The sequence below is a fragment of the Triturus cristatus genome, chromosome 9 (assembly GCF_964204655.1).
Source record: "Triturus cristatus chromosome 9, aTriCri1.1, whole genome shotgun sequence".
Lineage (NCBI taxonomy): Eukaryota > Metazoa > Chordata > Amphibia > Caudata > Salamandridae > Triturus > Triturus cristatus.
Window position 1 is genome coordinate 1,035,208,901 of NC_140592.1, and position 18,792 is coordinate 1,035,227,692.

At 45.3% G+C, this 18,792-nt stretch overlaps 1 protein-coding gene across 4 annotated transcripts in view; it reads left to right on the forward strand.

Moving 5' to 3' along the window:
* DLGAP5 (DLG associated protein 5) overlaps nucleotides 1–18,792 on the forward strand; it is a 351,164-nt gene that overhangs the window by 128,790 nt on the left and 203,582 nt on the right. For all 4 annotated transcript variants that reach the window (XM_085626824.1, XM_085626826.1, XM_085626823.1 and 1 more), the window contains one exon: nucleotides 3,072–3,306. In XM_085626824.1, the coding sequence (XP_085482950.1) occupies nucleotides 3,075–3,306 (232 nt within the window). In that variant the 5' untranslated portion in view covers nucleotides 3,072–3,074. The remainder of the gene's footprint in view (nucleotides 1–3,071; nucleotides 3,307–18,792) is intronic.

Sequence of the window (18,792 nt, forward strand, 5' to 3'; positions counted from 1 at the left end):
TTTTTAAACATGATTTGAGAAACATTCCTGCCCCTGGCCTGATCAAAATACTGTTAATAAACTAAGAGGCAAGTCAGGGGTCATGTGTATCCTATATGTGGCTAGATTTGTATTGTATATGGAAAAAAAAGTTTATTAAATCAAAACAAGTTTTTTTTTTTTTCTGTAGACATGCTGAACTCGCACACTTGTAGGTGCTCTCATATGTGATAATGAAGAAAATTACGGCTCAATAAATTAAATTATTTGCCCGCAATCACATCACTTGAAACCAGTTTATGGGTCAAGAATATTACAGATAGGTCGAGTAGATTATTTAAGTCACTAAACCTGCAGGTATAGCAAAATGTTTAGGATTTTGCGAGGCCTGCTGGTGTATGCATTTTCAAATTGAATGTGGACTGGGTCCCTGCCAACCAGGTTCCCAGTGCCATATCTTTTCTAAAACTGTACGGCGATTTGCCCAACTTCAGTCACCCCTGTAAGTCCCTAGTAAATGGTACCTATGGCATTGGGACTGAAGAGGTTCAAATGGGGCTATACCACCAATTGTGTCACCGCAGGGACTCCTCGTCAAGACTATGCCAGCTGCCATTGGTGCAGACAAAACCGAAGAGTTGAAATGGCACACAGTCCTCTGTACAATGCCTCCATACACTGCATGTGGCATAGGCAAATCATCCCTAAAGCAGGCCTTACAGCCCTAATGCAGGGTGCTCTATATTCCATGTGTAGACCTATCTACCTGAGCAGTTACGACTCTACAATATTGGATATTGTAAGTGCACAGGTAAGCCATAGAAAGTACATGGGCTGGATACTTGTCATTATGAGTTTCATAGCTCCATGATGGTTTCACTGTACCCAAGATGTTTGGTGCCAATCTTCTTGTTTTAATTAAGTCTCACTGATGCCAATGTTAGATTTAAGAACAAATGCACACAACAAATGCACACAGGAGACCTTAGAGGGTCCCCTGAAATCCTACCAGGTAGTGGTGTAGTCTGACTAGTCTTAGCCAGCTTGCCACCAGCAGACATGTTTCTTACGTCATGGGGTGAGGGCCAGTCCTCTGAGGCCAGGAACAAAGCCTGATCTGGGTGGAGATTCTTCAAACCTCCCCTAGGACAGGATGGCCTTCCAAGATGGGAAGCTTCAAAAGCGATGCCACCTTTGAAATGCAGCCCAGTCATCTCCAGCTAGTGGAGGATGCCCAACCCCCTTTCCCGCTCCTCATTTAGCGGGAGGACAGGCGGGAAAATAAAGTAAATTAGGAGGTGGGTACCCATTCATCCAGTAGCACCCTTTAGGTGATGCAGGGGATGTGGACCCCACTCTACATTTCCCTCCACCTTGGTTTGAGGGGGAAGTTAGCCAATTAGTGTCAGGGTAGTGCTCCATCCCACAGGAAGTGGTCACTTAAACATTGTGGACACCCTAAAGGTAGGTAGCCCATTGGCTACTACCTGTCTCCCCTTTTTAACTCCCTTAAATTTAGTATTTAAAGGACAATGAACTGCTGACCAGAGGACTGAAGCCCTGCTGCAGAAAATTGGTGCCAAACCCTTCCTGCTGCTTTAAAGACTCGACAATTGTAGTGTGCTGTCTTGCGCGGCAACTTTGAGGCCTTCAAGAAGCCCGGAGCTCCTCCAGCCTTCTACAAATCACTTGAAGTGCAGGTGCCACTCCTTGGCAGCTAGCAGGCAATGAACCGCAGGATCCGGTTGTACCGACTTGCTGCTCCTCGGTGACTCGATGCAGTACCCAAACAATTAGTAGTACGCCTCCTCCGGAGGGTCAGATCCGTCTCTCCCACCAAGTTTAGAGACACCATGACCTACCGGAGCCATGCTGCACCAATACACCGGGTATCTCTCTGCAACATTCCCCCAAGATGAGTCCACGCTGGATTCCAACTGCCAGGAAGCAAACACCTGTTGAGACTCCCTTTGTGAGCTGCCAGGCTGATCTATCTATCCTGCACCCATCCTGGGTACTGATGAACCACCTGTGGTCCTGAGGCCCTTGCGACCTGCTACCTCGCGTGGCACCCCTTGGACTTCAAGTCACCTTGGGCAATGTGTTTTTCAGGTGACTCCCTTCTTCGTAGCGCACCAGCTACCAACGACCTCAGCAGCATGCTCCCAACCGTATCTGGGACGCTACTGAGAATCCGCTGGTGGATCATTGGGCCTGGCCTTGCACTTAATTAAATTCCGAAGATGAACCTTGAAATCCAATGGTGTTATTTTATAAGGAATCCCCCCCACCACCCCCCTCCCTTTACTTCAATGGTGTGTAATTGCGCACTAAAGTAATTCATATTGCAAATTTTAAAAATTCATAACTGAGGGAGCTTGCTGCCAAACGAAGTTCTTCTTTGAAAATGTACATAAAATCTATTATTTTTAGAAATTGGTCTCTGGTTTAATCTTGCGTGTCTCATTTACTGCCTCTGTGAGTACAACTGCTCAGCACTACCTTCTGATAAGCCTAACTGCTCGTCCACACTACCACAAATAGAGCGTTATTACTATTTACTTTTGTCTCTATATACCAATCTGGGTCTCACTGGACTCTACACAGTGTACTTCATATTAGTGCACTATATAGAGCCAATGTTCTGCACCCATAATTTTTCCCAGTCCTCGGCAATCAGATGCTTGCTGAGGCCATAATTCTTTTCTCTATGTAAGGCCTTACCTTCTGCCAGATTCCAGCCTAATATGCTGAGCATCACGTTGGAAGAGTGGCTTTCCATTTACAACCAATTGCACAGTTGACAGGGATAAGGCCGTGGTCAAGGTAACGTGTCGCAGCTCTGCGGTTTCACAGTTGGTGGAAAATTCCTACCACCAACTAAATATGTCACATTGCACATGCTGCAGCAATAGGAAGCAATCAAATAGTGGGGATATGTGCCTGATTTCTCAGCCCAAAGAGTGTTTGTGTTTTTTCCCTCTCCTTTTCTTTAAATTGCTAGTAAATTGAATTTTTTTTTTTTTTTTAACACGCGATTATTGAACCTGCATGTTAACTTACATATGCTTTATTTTCTTCTTATTTAACAGAAAATGGATACTAAATCCCAATATACAGCCCGCTATAAAAAGGATCTAAGCACTGAAACATTGAGAGCAAAAGTTGCCCGCCGAAAATCTTTGACTCAGAAGGAAAACCGGCACAAAGAATTTAGGAAAAGCAGGAGACTTGCGCTGGCAGATATTAATATTTCTCCTGTTAAAGAAATCGATCTTTCAGCATTGTCCTCAAATGAAGATTGTGTGTTTAAAAAGGATGTTGACAGTAAGGACATTTTCTACCCCCCCCCCCCCCCCCCCTTCCAATATTTTGATTTCTTTCTGAATGTGGTGCTGAAAGTTTGATTATGTAGATGGCAGAGGTGCTTTTTATTTTCAGAACCAGCTTCTTTAGTACTGACTTGCATGTTCACCCATAGACCTTGCATATTTTTTTTGGCAATTGTTCTGCTCTTCGCTATTGTGATTAGTTTTTATGAATTTATAACGTTTATTTTAAATTGTTTTAACCATTCACCTTCCTTTTTAAAAGTCTAGTTGTGATGTCTCTAGTCACCAGTAATAAGGCAAATGACATGTTTTTCTGGTCTGTTTTTACTAAAATGAATAGTGATCAACAGGCGAGAATTGCTTATGGCCACGTTTTTTTCTTTTTTCTTTTTTTTTCTTTCCTGCTCTAAGTCAATACGTTATGTATTCTGAGCTAAAACATTTAAAAATCAAATTACAATAAACTGTTACTAATATTCAGCCTGGCTGTGGAGAACGACTCGTGCAATTCTGTTTGTCTGACTTCATGTTTTGCAAGACTAAAAACAAAAAGAACTAATGAAGGACTGAATGCTGAACAATTCAAACATTCACCCCCAGTTATAGATCTGAGTTTAATCCACAGTTTTGTTGCTTAACATGTCACCACATTTTGGACCCAGCCATGTGCAAATCAGTCTTGAACCTGCTTCCCATGGGAACCATCCAGCCTGAACTCCAGGCCTTGTCCTCTGTGGACCAGAAACCAGCATCCTGGGACCTGTTTCAGGGTATCGCCACATCAGCCAGGCTAGCTCGAATCCAGTGGCACAGTGAGCACAGGACCCACTTCTGGGAATACCCATCCCACTTAGGGTGACAAAAGCAAAATGAAACCATGATGGACCGAATGCTGAACAAATCAAACATTCATCCCAAGCCACAGATCTTAGTTTAATCCACTGTGTGCTTACCACGCTATTCCCCCCCCCCCCCCTCCCCCTCCAGACTAGCACTTATTTAAGGTAATAAACTGCTCAAGTGACCTGGAAATTAGGGTGAAAATCTTGGTAGCATAGCCCGCAAACTTAGATGTAACTCATTGGATTGTTGGAACCGATGCCATCCAAAACACCCGCAACAAAGTGCTTTTAGGTTTCCATGTGCGGGAATGGAGGTTTGCCTTGCAGACTGCCTTAATTTAGCCAACCACTTAGGGTTGGTTTTGCATGAAATGTCTGCAGTGACTGCCATTTCAATACAAATTATTGTTTCTAAGATGAGTGGGAAATACCACTCTTTATTTCATTTTGGTACTTTAGTTTGGCACTAGTATCCTATGCTATAAAAGCTTCCCCAAATGTTTGGATTCGTTCTTTCATCTGCTGCAGAACAGATTTGCAAGCTGAATCTGACTGATCAGCAGTGTAACAAATCTAGTCCAAGTGGGGCTACTTCACTGTCTTGGTGGGGTGACTTTGGCCACCGGAGGCTATGTCCCTCGAAGTTCTAATGGGTCCAGCAAAAGTCCAGTTGCTAATGTACTGCTTGCCTCTGGTCACAACAAAACCAGCAGTTCCCTTTAGTGAAGGCTAGTGTCCTCTGTGAGTGACCACACTACATTTCGACAACTCACCTGGTTTTGGCAGACTTAGGCGCAACATTTTAAGCGTTGTAGACTCTCTCTCCCCAGCTGTATGTAGGCGGTCAATAGTGATCAATCAATTGTGGCTACTGGCTAGCCAAGAGGCTTCTTCAGCTTTAGTGGCCATGGAGCTCCAACAGTCCTCTCTCCAGTGCAGACTTGATCTGAGGTCTGGGTGTAATATTTGTGCCCAGAAACTACCCTCGAGGGATGGCAGTTACTAGCCAATGGACTACCAGTTCCCCTTCTGCCTGACGACTTCCTGCAATGTGTTGCATCTAGCTATCACGAAATACAATATTCTGCCCACTTCAGAGATGGCTAAACCCCTGTCTCTTTGTGTGGCGCTTGGTAGCCTACCCAAGAGGTATGGCTAACTGAGGGCTACACTCCCACAGGAAACACGGTTGGTCAACTGTTTTCCCCTCTCTTTCTCCTAAGCCAACCCGTCTGCCAGAACAAAGGCGCAGCCCCTCATGTGTGACCACTATTTGCCCTTTGAGTCTAGCTCTCACTCCTCCCCCATTAGGGCAGAAGGCTTTCTTGTGGCCAGCATCTGTGAATACAAAAAGAACAATTGATGGACAGAATGTTGAACAATGTCAAACATTCACCCCAGTACAGAGATCCAGGCCTAAATGCACTGGTTTTTTTTTTTTTGCTCCCCGTGCCATTCCAGTTTAAACCCAGCCATATGTAAATCAGTCTTGATCCTGTTCCAAATGGTAACAGTGCAGCCCGTACTGCCAGGCCAGGTCCTCCCTGCACTGGAAACAAGCATCCTAGGACCATAGCTTGACTCCTGTGGCATGGAGACCCCTGGACCCACCTCTGGGCGTACCCGTCCCACTTGGGGTGACCAATGCAAAAAGAACAAGTAATGGACAGAATGTTGAACCATGTCAAACCTTCACCCCAGTACAGAGATCTGGGCCTCAATCCAGCTTTAATTTTTTTTTGCGTCTGTCATTCCAGTTTAAACTCAGTCAGATGCAAATCAGTCGTGTCCCGGTTTCCAATGGGAATTGTCAGCCTCTGTGAATAGCCACTAGAATTCTTCAACCACAAAGTGGAAACTTTCTAAAAGTTGCATTTATTCTAAAGTTAAATTAAATTCGACTTGTGCATCAAGTCTGGTTTAATGCAACTATTTTTTGATGCAACTATTTTTTGATGCCTTAAAGTACCAGCATTGTTAGTCCCATTCAGAAGTTCCACCAGCTGATTTGTCAGTGTTTAACCTTGTTTAACCTTGTACTCGCAATGGGTCTAGTAGCCTTTCCACAGTTAAAACGACAATCTAGGTTTTTTTTGCTGTGAGGGCTTAAATACATGTCCTACTTTTTTAATATACAACTGTAGGAATTGATAGGCCTACTGTTAGGTGACATATTAAAAAGGGAGATTTGTACTGTCATTAGTTTCCTTGGCAAAGTGGAGTTGGCAGTTTAAAACTGCTCAACCAGTCTGCAGTGGCAACCTGGGAGACTTGTTTAATTTTGTCACACTCTGAGTGGCACAAGAAGTGCTACAGCTCCTGAGGAACACTTTAACTACTTACAGGCCCTGGGTACCACTGGTACCATATACCATATACCAGGGACTTGTAAGTTAGTTACCTTATGCAAATTAGGGAGAAGGTAATTAAATATATACTTTGAAGAGTCCGAGCACTGGCACAGAGATCTGCTTAGCAGGCCTCCATGCACTTTGAGCCGGAAATCCATTAGTACAAAACTTAGGGGGTAATAAAGCAAAAAAACGGCATTTATTTGCAAGTGCCCTTTGTAGAGATGTAGTTTTCTAGCCTCCGTTAGGTTTGCATCATCTTAGTCTTTTACGGTTTTACCTCTTCTGCCCTAAAGGGTCTCTTAAGGCCAAATTTCTTGGCATAAAACAGTAAGTGGGTGTATCTGCCTCTAGCGCAGACTTAGATATCCCTACTTAGAAGCCTCCCTGGAACAGTGCTTAAAAGATGTTAGAGGTTGCAAGTTCTGGGCACTGGCACTTTTTTCTTTCCGGCGGGGACTTATTTTTCATAGTCGGACGTTGACTCTGAGTAAGCAAATGAAAGGCCGATAGGGGTGGAAGGAGGACTAGAAACATTAGCAACTAATGACAAAGGGGTGAAAAAGCGAAGATGAAAGTAATAGGAAGAGGTCAATAAAGAGACAAAAAAGCTATCCTTTTCCATCCCCTCGCCAGGCTCCCACGACCAACTCAATTACACTTGGCACTAACGCACAAATGCTACAGGCGAAGCCTGCATCTTATCCGTGCAACGCTCCAGTACGCTCCAATACTCCCACTCCTAGGGGCGCCTAAAGGGTGGACGGGTACCTCCGAGGAGGCTCTTACACACTGTCACACAGCGGAAGTAGATCCTTTGGGCGGCTTGTATTCGGATGGCGCACTGCTCACTTTCGATACCCTAGTGAGAGACCGTGGATTACCGGCAGGACAGTTTCTTCTACATGCTTCCCTAATCGGAGCCCTGTCTGCCTCTTGGGGGGACCTGACGACTGAGCCGCCAACACATCTACTCCAATATCTGCATGTCATGGGGGCAGGATCACACACAGTGCACTGGCTAGTGATGGCTTTCCTCACCCTTACACCCTGAAACAGATGCTAAGTCTCCTCACTCGCTGGGAAAAGGATGGGGCGCGCCCTGGACAGAAAAGGAATGGGGTGCTATTTTAGCCGGCTACTCGTGAATCCCGAGGAGCTCCAAATTCAAACTGATACAAACCTACATAATACAAAGAGCGTACTTTTCACCTGATAACAAACAGATATTTCCACATTGTCACATCTGCATGCCCTCTGTGCCACCAACTTAATGGAAACATACTCCACATGCTATGGTCTTGCGCCTCTCTACGCTTTTATTGGCAGAAAGTGGCCGCGACACTTGCGCTTTGCACTGAGACTTCCTTGCCACACACATAGGAAGTGCATATACTAGGGCTTTACCCCGGATCTGAAAAAAAGTCACGTCACGATTTTGGGATCTGGGGCTGATAGTAGCGAAGCGCTTAATCACGAAGAGGTGGAAACATAATACTCCTCCGGAAACGATCAGCTGGGAAAGGTCGCTCACGATATGGGCACAGGCGGTAAGTACGACACTACACAGAGGAACCAGCTGGACTCCGCAAGTACCCCATAGCCCAATACTGGGACACCATATTCACAGCCTTTAAGAACAAGGTAGATGGAAATGGTACATATGCCCCTCCCCCAATCCGTGATCCATCCCCTGAAGATCCCGAACCCAGAGATATTAGGTACCCACGGACAACACTGCGTCCTACATGGCAGTACGTCTGTGCCCTGAGGCCATCACCGAGAATCCCCTTCAACCCCCAGCCACTAGACAGTAGCCCGGAAGATGGCGGTCTCTGACGCTTTAATGAGCTCAAATGCCACCCAAGTGAGCCACTGTAAGGCCCTGGTCGAGATGAGCGAGGGAATGCCTGGTGATGTTGCGTATATCCTTTTCGCTGTAATGTAATGGCAGATTTTATTTTTATTCAGTTAGTTTTGCAATTTGATTAATATGTCTTACTGGCCCATCCTTTTCCCACCGCACTATCTCCCAGTATATTGCTGGTTGTACTGCAAACTCCTATTCTCCAAGTGAGCTGCTAATTTCCTCCGCCTGTTGCAGCTGTCGGACTCCATAAGAAATGCTTGCATTCTTTTAGGCGTTACCACATTTCAATTGGGAGTTGAAGAGCACAAATATTAGTAGGAAGTAGCATGCAATGTTTTACAAATATAGGCCACCTGTAAGGACAAACGCCAATGTATACTGTATCTGAATATTTGTAACCTGATACAAATCTGTCAATTGCTTACACAATGAAGATATGTGCTGCCTATGAAAATTCTCATTTGTTGCAAAATTCAAGAAAAAGAAAGATATTTAAACAACAAAAGAGACAAAAAGCTAGTTTGGTTGAAGAATTAGCCACAACTAGGAATCCTTTGTCTTAACCAACATCTGTATTTGACTAGGACAAGCTCCTAATATGAACTTTAGGCCCCTCCACATATCCATTTTTAGAAAAAATTGTCTATATGCAAATTAAGCGAGGCATTTATCCCATTGTAGCCTGGCTTTTGGGTTTCTCTTCACCAGTGGGGGATTCAGTTGTTCCACATGTTTCATCTTGGACTTTTGTTCAAAGTTATTCTTTACTCCAGTTCTGCTCTTGCCCTTCATAAGTAATTGGAGTTGTGCTTTTCCGCACCAAGAGCTCTGGTTCTCCAGCTAGTTCGGATTCATTTTTGTTCACACACCAGGTGCCAATGGTTTTGAGATGGTTCTGTTACTTCCTACATCCTTGTGGTTATTTTTTCACATTCGAGGAATTGCAGTCCTCTGTTGCTGCTTCCTTGTTGAGAATAATCTTTGATCGCCTCTGGTTCCTATTTCCCAAACATGACGGCTAGATCATTGGTGGTCATATGAAACAAACTTTTTAGTGTGGGGCTTCCTGCCCAAGGTTCCTGCCACATACGCCAAAAACAGACTAGCTGCTACTTTTAGTCGTATGATGTGCTACTTTGGGTCTGCCCAACACCACCTTCCGCTGGACCCTTGTCTACAGACCTCCTGGCCCCCACCTGCCCTTCACCGACAGTCATCCGCTTCATTGCACCCCCGGCATCCTACTCTGCGACCTCAACTTCACCTGGACAATCCAAACGACCAGAACACGGTGTCCCTTCTGGAGAACCTCGCCAACATCGGTCTCCAGCAGCTAGTCACCTCTGACCCACGCATCAGGACCCGCGCCCGACCCAGTCTTATTTCCCTGCGAAAACATCATCTGCAGCCTCACCTCCGAACTGCTCCGGCCTGACCACCACTGCGTCCACTTCACCAACCCCCTCCCGCAACTGGAGCAAGGTCACTGAAGAATGTCTCAGTCTCCCTCAGCACTACCATACCTCCGACATACACACATGTCAATACCTCCGCATGCAACCTGCTCCGACGCACTGGCGCCCCTTAAGATAGTACCCTGCAAGCAACAATCCAAAAAAGCCAGCTGGTTCACTCCCACCCTCCACGAGTCCAGACACACCTGTAGACGGCTCAAGAAGAGATGGAGAAATAACAAAACCCCAGAAACCTACGCAGCCTTCAAAGCCTCCGCACCCCACACCCTCCTCAAAACTGCAAAGAAAACGACCCTTCAAGTCAGAATCCACACCAACGCGCACAACTGCAAAGAACTCTTCGCCATCCCCAAGGAGTACCCCAAACCCCACCGCTAAACCACAGATTTCCCACCCTCAAGACCTCTGCAACAAACTCTGCACCTACTTCCACCACAAGATCAAGCAGATCTACGACCGCTTCGACACCCAATACCCACGATCAGTCCCGCCGCCGCCTCTCAACAGACTGCTAAACTGGACCCAGCCCACCACAGAAGACACTCAAGACCATAAAGAGCATTCACTCTGGAGTCCCTCGGACCCCTGCCGGCAGCACATCTTCCACAGAACTGCCACCACCAACGCCTGAACTTTGCCACACCAACTGCTCTATCGAGACCGCCACCATCCTCGGTAACTGGGAACACGCCGAGATCAACTCCCTGCTGAAGAAACAGTCAGCCGACCCGAAAGACTTCAGACCCACCTCCCTGCTCCCCTTTCCAGCCATGATCGAGAAAGCCATCCCGCCCAACTGAGTTTATCGAATCCAACCACATTCTGGATTGCTCTGAATCTGGATTGGATGAAGTTACCATAGCACCGAGACCGTCCTCTTCTCCACCACAGACTACATCCGCTCCATCCTCGACAAGGGAGAAACATCAGCCCTCATCCTCTTCGACCTGTCGGGCGCCTTCGATGCCGTCTCTCACTGAACTCTAGTCACGAGAGTCCACGATTCTGACATCCACGACAAAGCCTTAGACTGCATCGTTCCTTTCCCCACTGGTAGAACACAGCAAGTCCTATTTCTCTCCCCCCCCCCCCCCCCCTGTTCCTCTTGGAGCCCACAGACATCCCTGAGCCCCACGCTTTTCAACATCTACATGGCCCTGCTCGCAACCGTAGTCCGAAGCTACGGACTTCACGTTTTCTCCTACGCTGACGACACCCAGCTCATTCTTTCCCTCATCAACCAGCCCACCACTGCCAGAAACAACTTTCATAACGGGATAAAGGCTGTCGCCACCTGGATGACAGACAGCTGCCCCAAGCTCAGCTCTGACAAGACCGAAGTCCTCATTCTGGGGCACAATACCTCCGCTTCGGACTCCTGGTGGCCTGCTGAGCTAGGACCCCCTGCCCCCTCCTTTGCCCCCACACTGACCACTTGCGAAATCTCTGCATCATACTGGACTGCTCGCTCACCATGAACCTCCATATCGACTCAATCTTCCAAACTCTTCTCCTGTTTAGAAAAACATTCAGATGGATCCCCACTGAGGCCAGGAAGACAGTCACCCCGACACTTATCAGCAGCAGACCACCTACAGCAACACACTACGCGGGCACCATCCAGAAACTCCTCATAAACCTTCATAACGTGGACAACGCCGCATCCAGATTGGTCCTCCACATTCCCCGCCTCAGCCACCTCTCCGAACACCTACAAGACCGCCACTGGCTCCTAGTCAACAAGAGTCCCCTTCAAGCTCCTCACACATGCGTACAAAGCCCTCCACTACGCAGGACCTGCAAATCTGAACCATCGCTTCCTATTCCATGCACCCACCAGACACCTGCTCTGTCCAACTGGCCCTGGCTACCATCCCTCGGTTCTGCAAGACCAGGACCAGAGGAAGATCTTCCCCTACCTCACTGCAAAATGCCGCTTCACCTCAGGCGCTCCCGGTCTCTGACGCAATTCAGGAAGGATCTCAAGACCTAGCTCTCTGAATGAACCACAGCACCCAGCAGGACCTGCAGTGTACCCTGCCCCCCCTGTGGCTTGAGACCCTCACAGGTGAGTAGCCGTGCTTAACAAGCACCAATTGGTTAGAATGCGGGGTTAGATGCTCCATTTTTACTATGCTTTTCTGAATATATTTTGTGGTAGTATGTTGATCGGCCTCATCTCCTGCCCTTCAGAAGTTAACACAATTTTAAATTTGTCTCTGGAGTTTGGAGGAAGGATGACTAATGTGTATATTGTAATGTTGTAATTTCAATAGGATGGTCAGTTTTCACAGACTGAAACAGACACGTCCCTATGTGACAATGAGATGGAGGGAGGCGGCAGGTGCATGGAGGGAACTAACCCTGGTTTACCTACAAAGACCTTAGTTATTTTTTCATTTATGCTATCCTAATAGTTTTGTTGGTCACCGAATTGAAGGCAAGATATTCATAAGGAAGGAGGTCTAAATGACTGTAGGATGAATTGCTACAGGTTAACTTTTAAATAGGTCAATCTGGTGCTTGGGATCCGTTCTATTTAAATAATAGAATGATTTGTATTTTTAAAGGTGTTCACATGAGTTACACTCGCTGTGTAATAAATATTTGATTACCACAATTCCCAAATGGTTACATTTTGCAGTTTGCGTGCTTAATAGTAAACTCTTATGTTAGATATTTGGAAAAACAATTTGTAATGTACACTGTTTAAGACACAATACAGGAGATACTATACAATTTGCAAATATACACTGAATATGTCTACCCTGAGAAACAAAAAAACGAAATCTAGTACATTTTGAGAAATAATCAAATGTTTCAAAATGTAAATTCCTTGTTTCTTTAAAAATATATATATTTTATTTGTCAAAAGCACATAGAGCGGAGCTCTGTAACCCAGAGACTTCCGTAGCATCAATATACGTTATCATGACTTTGACACTATATATATATATATATATATATAGCGGGAGGAGGCGGCAAGAGACATCTTCTGTGATGAAGACAACAGTGCCAGTACAACGCACAAACCATCTGGAAACCTTGCACAACAACCCAAAAATGATATGCTGTCACTTACACATGAACTTGAGAAATTGCGCAAAATAGAGATATCGAAATGGTGGGAGTGTAAATCGCTACAAAGATATCTAGATGTGGGAAGAATCCCAAGAGGTCTCAGAATTCTTGTGGCACCGACCTATGAAAATCCTAACCCAGAGATGCTTAAGGAGTGGGCAGAAAACAGCGCCAACTCTTCGGCCAGAATGCTGCAGATCCTAATCAAATATGCTACTAGTGACAGAGAAATACTACTGCAAAAAATCGAAGCCTTGTTTAGTGAACTGCATAAATTGCCACAACAAGACGAACTTGAAAAACTACTCGGCGATATGAAAACCAGACTGTCCAAATATGAACAAACAATTAAAGAAAGGAAAGCGGTGAAATTCCAGCGAGATAGAAGTGACTACATGAACGGTAGAATATATACTTTCTCCAGGAAATTCGAAAACATCCGTCGCCAACAACTTTCCCAGCCATGTGAAACAACGCCGAGTTTAAATATTCCTAGTGAATCAGAACTAAGCTCTGAACTTGAATCGGATGTTGAAACAAGTAGCAGAGAAACACTCAAAGCGCCAACAGTGGTACAGGAATTTGGTTTTTTACGTCTGGAGAGACTTACAAGTTTAAGGCCAAGACCGCAAAGGAACAGCAGCAACAAACCATTGCCAAATCAAAAAACCGGAGACGAAAAAACAGACGGTGGGGCAAGGGACATTCAGAACAAAAATACTCGTTCGCACAGATACAACAAACGGAGATGAATGGAAACACGGACACCCAAAACACAGTGATAAATCTTACCAATATGAATCTTACACAAAACGAAGAAAGTATCCTTTCCCTTGGACTCACTTTTTGTTCAAAAAATAACTTTGATTATGCCCAAACCAGAATTGATGTGTTTCAATTTGTTAGAAGACTGAAACTCCAGAAGTATTTTATTTCAGGATCTAACCAACTGAACATTACAGATGAAACACTCACCGACCCCAATACCCTTACAGTCAAGGACATGGCTCTACTACAAGACCTAGTACACATGGACAATACGCAAAACCCAGAATCGCTCATCGATTTTGCAAACACCTCAGGACTACCAATATCCAGCACCATAAAAACACCGTTCAAACCGAAATCCACTTTCATCCCCATGATGCCGAAGGATGGCATTGACGTCTTTGCTGAAAACGTCACCAAAGATCTAAAAGATTTGGCGCTCACAAGCAGTAAAACTTTCGCAAGCAGTAACCGCAACAAAATGAAAAAATATGATGAACTTATCAACAAAATCAGACAAAGAAATGATGTAGTGGTTCGCTGGTCGGACAAAGGAGGTAATGTTGTTCTGTGGCCCCTAGAGCAATACAACAAGGAGGCATTTAAACAACTTAACGACAAGGAGTGTTACATTCGAGTGAGCCCTAACATCATGGTGGGAATAAAAGAAAAACTCCACAAAGATCTTTACAATTGGAAAAGTATCGGACTCATTTCGAAACAAGAATTTGAATACCTGAAATGTGATTACCCAGTAACACCCTTGCTTTATTTAATTCCCAAGATTCACAAGAACCCTACGGACCCTCCAGGTAGGCCTATCATTGCCGCAATAGGAGGATTGTTCGAGAACACTTCCAGATACATCGACTACTTTTTACAACCCTTTGTGTGTAGCCTTCCGGCATACATAAAAGACACTGGAGACTTTCTCAGAAAAATTTATGATGTCCAATGGGAGAGTGACTTACTTATGATGACGCTCGATGTAAATTCATTGTACACGAGCATTAGGCACACAGATGGACTCAATGCACTTCACCACTATCTGGGCAGGAGACCTATGTCTATGTTTCAACACACTGGGATGCTTGTGAAAATGGCTGAATTGTGTTTGGGTAACAATGTATTTTTATTTGATGGCCTTATGTACAAGCAAATGCAGGGCACAGCCATGGGTACCTGCTTCGCCCCCAGCTATGCTAATTTGCATATGGGCTGGTGGGAGGAGCAGGTACTCAGGGTGGAGCAACAAGCTACATTCACAGAGCATGTAAAAATATACGTCAGATACATCGACGATATATTCATTCTGTGGAAGGGTTCAGAAGAGAGTGCTACCCAATTCTCCAAAGAAATTAACAACAACACCCTGAACCTCAGCTTCACGTGTAACATGAGTAGGGAATCTATCCACTTTTTGGATCTGGAGCTTTTCGTAGAAGGAGACAGCCTTCAATCTAAAACCTTCAGAAAACCGACAGCTGGTAACGCCATCCTACACGCGCACAGCTTCCACCCCAGCTCTCTTAAAGCCAGCATACCATATGCCGAGTGCCTACGCATGAAGCGAAATTGTAGCACTAACACCGGCTTCAAAGAAGCCACTCATGAATTGTGCAACAGATTAGCCCACAGGGGCTATAACCAAGAAATCCTAGATAAGGCCAAATCCAAGGTAGCCACTAAAACCCGAAAGGAACTCCTTGCTACTAAAACCGGTAGTAAAGAAAGTTCCACTATTAACACCCCGAGATTGGTCACGGGATTCAATGCCTACCATGCCCAAGTACGCAAAATCATCTACAGGCATTGGAATGCAGTAAGGAATGATCCAGTTCTAGGCACGTCCATTAACAGCAAACCCCAAATCACATTCAGAAAAGCTAAATCTCTGAGACAGGAAATAGTGAACAATGCCCCAAGCAGAACCAAGGCTGAAGGTTCCTGGCTTAGATTGCCTACAGGTTTCTACAAATGTGCCAAATGTAAGGCATGCAAACATGGTAAAAACACGAAAGATATTGTCTTACCATTCAGACAATCACCTTATGTGATCAGAAAGCATTTCACATGCAAAACAGACTTTGCTGTTTACGTATTGACCTGTACATGCGACAAAAAATACGTGGGAAGCACCATACACCCCGTACACGTACGCATTCTACAGCACTTGAGAGCCATCACGCACAATGATGTCACATACCCAGTTGCCAGGCACATAAACACTCACCACAACGGCAAAGCGGAAGATCTCACTTTCTATGTGGTAGACAGCATCCCCAAAAACCCTAGGGGAGGTAACAGACTTCTAGCTCTAAGGAGATTGGAATCCCGTTACATTCTTTTGTACAATTCAAAAATCCCTAATGGTATGAACGCAGACGAAGCGCTTAATGTCCACCTTTAGTCTAGCGGGTCTCTTGCCGCTATTTCCAATCTCTCTCTAATATTCTGCTACAGTCTGTTCACACGCTTTTTTATTTCCTTTTTACGTGTGCCTTACATTCTAGCAACCCACCCACTACATGTACACTAAAATCTTAATTTTTTCTTTTCCTTGCCTTTGTTTCTGTCCTCTTTTATCTGACTTCATTAGTGCCCCAGGGAATGTTTTCACACACTCCTTTATTGTGAGTACACCTTTCTTTCAATCTTGGCCCACTTGGGCGGCACTCTCCTCCATTTTTCGTACCCATTATTCGCTTCATTAGGACCACAATAGACGCTCTCTGCTCATTATAGTCCGACACTTTGCCTGGGTATCCTATTTTCTCCCCGGCTGTTCCTGTCTCATTTGTGAATGTTCACTAGAACTCTTCACGTCTAGACAGGCACCCGTGTGAGACACAATATTTGATAGCGTCTTTCCCTTTGGACTTTATAATTAAATCCAGCATTTTGGTATCTTTTCTGACAGATGCATTTTGCATCTCTTATGTTTATTTAGAATGTTTTGATGTTTCCCGCTGTGGGCTTATTTTCATGTCTTCTATGTCCATACATGTACACGGGACAGTGAGACATATAAGGCACTTTGTTTTAATTTGCAGTTAAGCAGAATAATTGTCTTTTTCATATATATATGCCATTTAATATATGTATGTGCTTAATTTTTCACATGTTTTAATTTATACACGTTTATTTAGTATGTTTGTGTTTTTCGCAAAGTCATGCCGATCAGCCCGGTCATGTTTCTTTATGTCTATGATGACAGAGTGGTGGTTGCCATGACAACTGCACATTAACATATGTAAAGGTCACTGACATGTGTAACAGACAAGTGAACAAGGCGGTTCGCCGTCGAAACGCGTCTTGCCGCTGTTGGATTAAACTTCTTTTTGCCATTATTTCACGGAGTCTGTGCCTGTCTGCTCGTCGACTGCCAGGATTGGAATTCCATATATATATATATATATATATATATATATATGTATATATATATAACTTGCAATTAAATCAAAACGAAAAAAATACAACACCCTCCCACCCCATCGACTGTTAACCATGCAAGATCAATGTATACATTCAGAGCAACATTCCTACGCTCACCACAGTTCACTTCTAAGAAAGCTCTATCACACCAAATGTACACAAAGAACACCCCAGTGAATAAGGGGGAAAGATTAGAGCCGGTCCGAGCCCTGTGCTGGAACAGACTCCAATTCCAGTCCCCGATAGTCTGCCCAGCGCTTCAAATTTTGTAGTGTTTACGAGGGCACCCCTTCGCAGCAAAGATGGGAGCCTCCAAGCCCATACAGAAGTCTAGACCGGTCTTCCAAACTAAGACGGAGGGCGCAGCTGTCTCCTTCCAGGCTCTAGCAATGTCACGTTTGGCCAAGGTAAAACCTAGGAGCATAAGGTGACGTTTGTAAACGTTGCCCCCAATATCGTCCATGACGTGCAGGAGAACTAGCTTAGGTGACTGAGGGAGGTCCCAACCCAAAACCTCCGACAGGCAGGTCATTACTCCCCGCCAAAACTGCGCCAGCGCGGAACAATCCCATCTGGTATGGAGCAAGGTGCCTTCATGCATGCAGCGAAGACACACCGGGGAAGCCATCAAGCCCGCCCTGTACAGCCTGACTCTAGTAAAATATACCCTATGGAGGTATTTAAACTAGATAAGCCAAAGGCTCATCGCAATGGCTGCCCCAGGAGGGGAGGCAAGGGCCTCTGTCCAGTCCTCCTCTTCGAGTGAGCCCACATCACTCTCCCTGGCTTCAGAGATGCTACAGAGATGGGGATCTATGTGTGACCAGGGATTGATACATTTTAGAGATCTTATGGTCTTGCCAATCACCAATGAAAACTTTCGCCTCCACCGGACTGAAGTCAGCCAGCACCTCCAGTCCCACCAAGCTGGGGTAAATCTCATGTCAAATTGCAAATATTAAAAAAAAAAAAAATGGGTACGTGGCATTTGAAAATCTTTCTGCAAGTCCTGAAACGACTTCAAAACAGGCCCCCGCATAACATCTCCCAAGGTGGAGACCCCCAATTGCATCCCAGTCGTGGAATCCAGGCAAGGCTGCCAGCTACGGCAGGCGTCCATTTTGCCACAGCGGGGTCTCCTGGGTCAAACGGTTCCACCAACCCATCCTCCTCAGCGCCTGCCTCCAGATCAGAAAAACAAGTTGTGTAGCAGCCAGCAAAGAACGCTGCAAAAGCGCAGAATATAGGAGCGTGTGATCACCCATAAACCGTAGTTCCACAGCATACGCAGGATCCAACCTATCCCCATATCACCATTCATTAAGGACCAACAAGTGCCAAGCCAGTCGCAAGCCTCCCACAATATGTGGACTGAAAACAGGTACGGAGAGCCAACCTCTTCCATCCCCCCCATAAAAACTGGCCCAAGACCGTATTGACCTGGTGGAACCGTCTTGGGGAAGTAGGATATGAAGGATTATGTAGCTGGTATAATAGACTACAAAGAGAGACCATCTTAAAGATGGCAGGGTGACCATAAATAGACAAGGGCATGTGAGACCAAGTCTTAATATCCACATGCACCCTGTTCCACACCGCCACCAGGTTTCTGTCCCATGAAGTTGGCTGCGAATCGGAGAGGAACACGCCCAGATATTT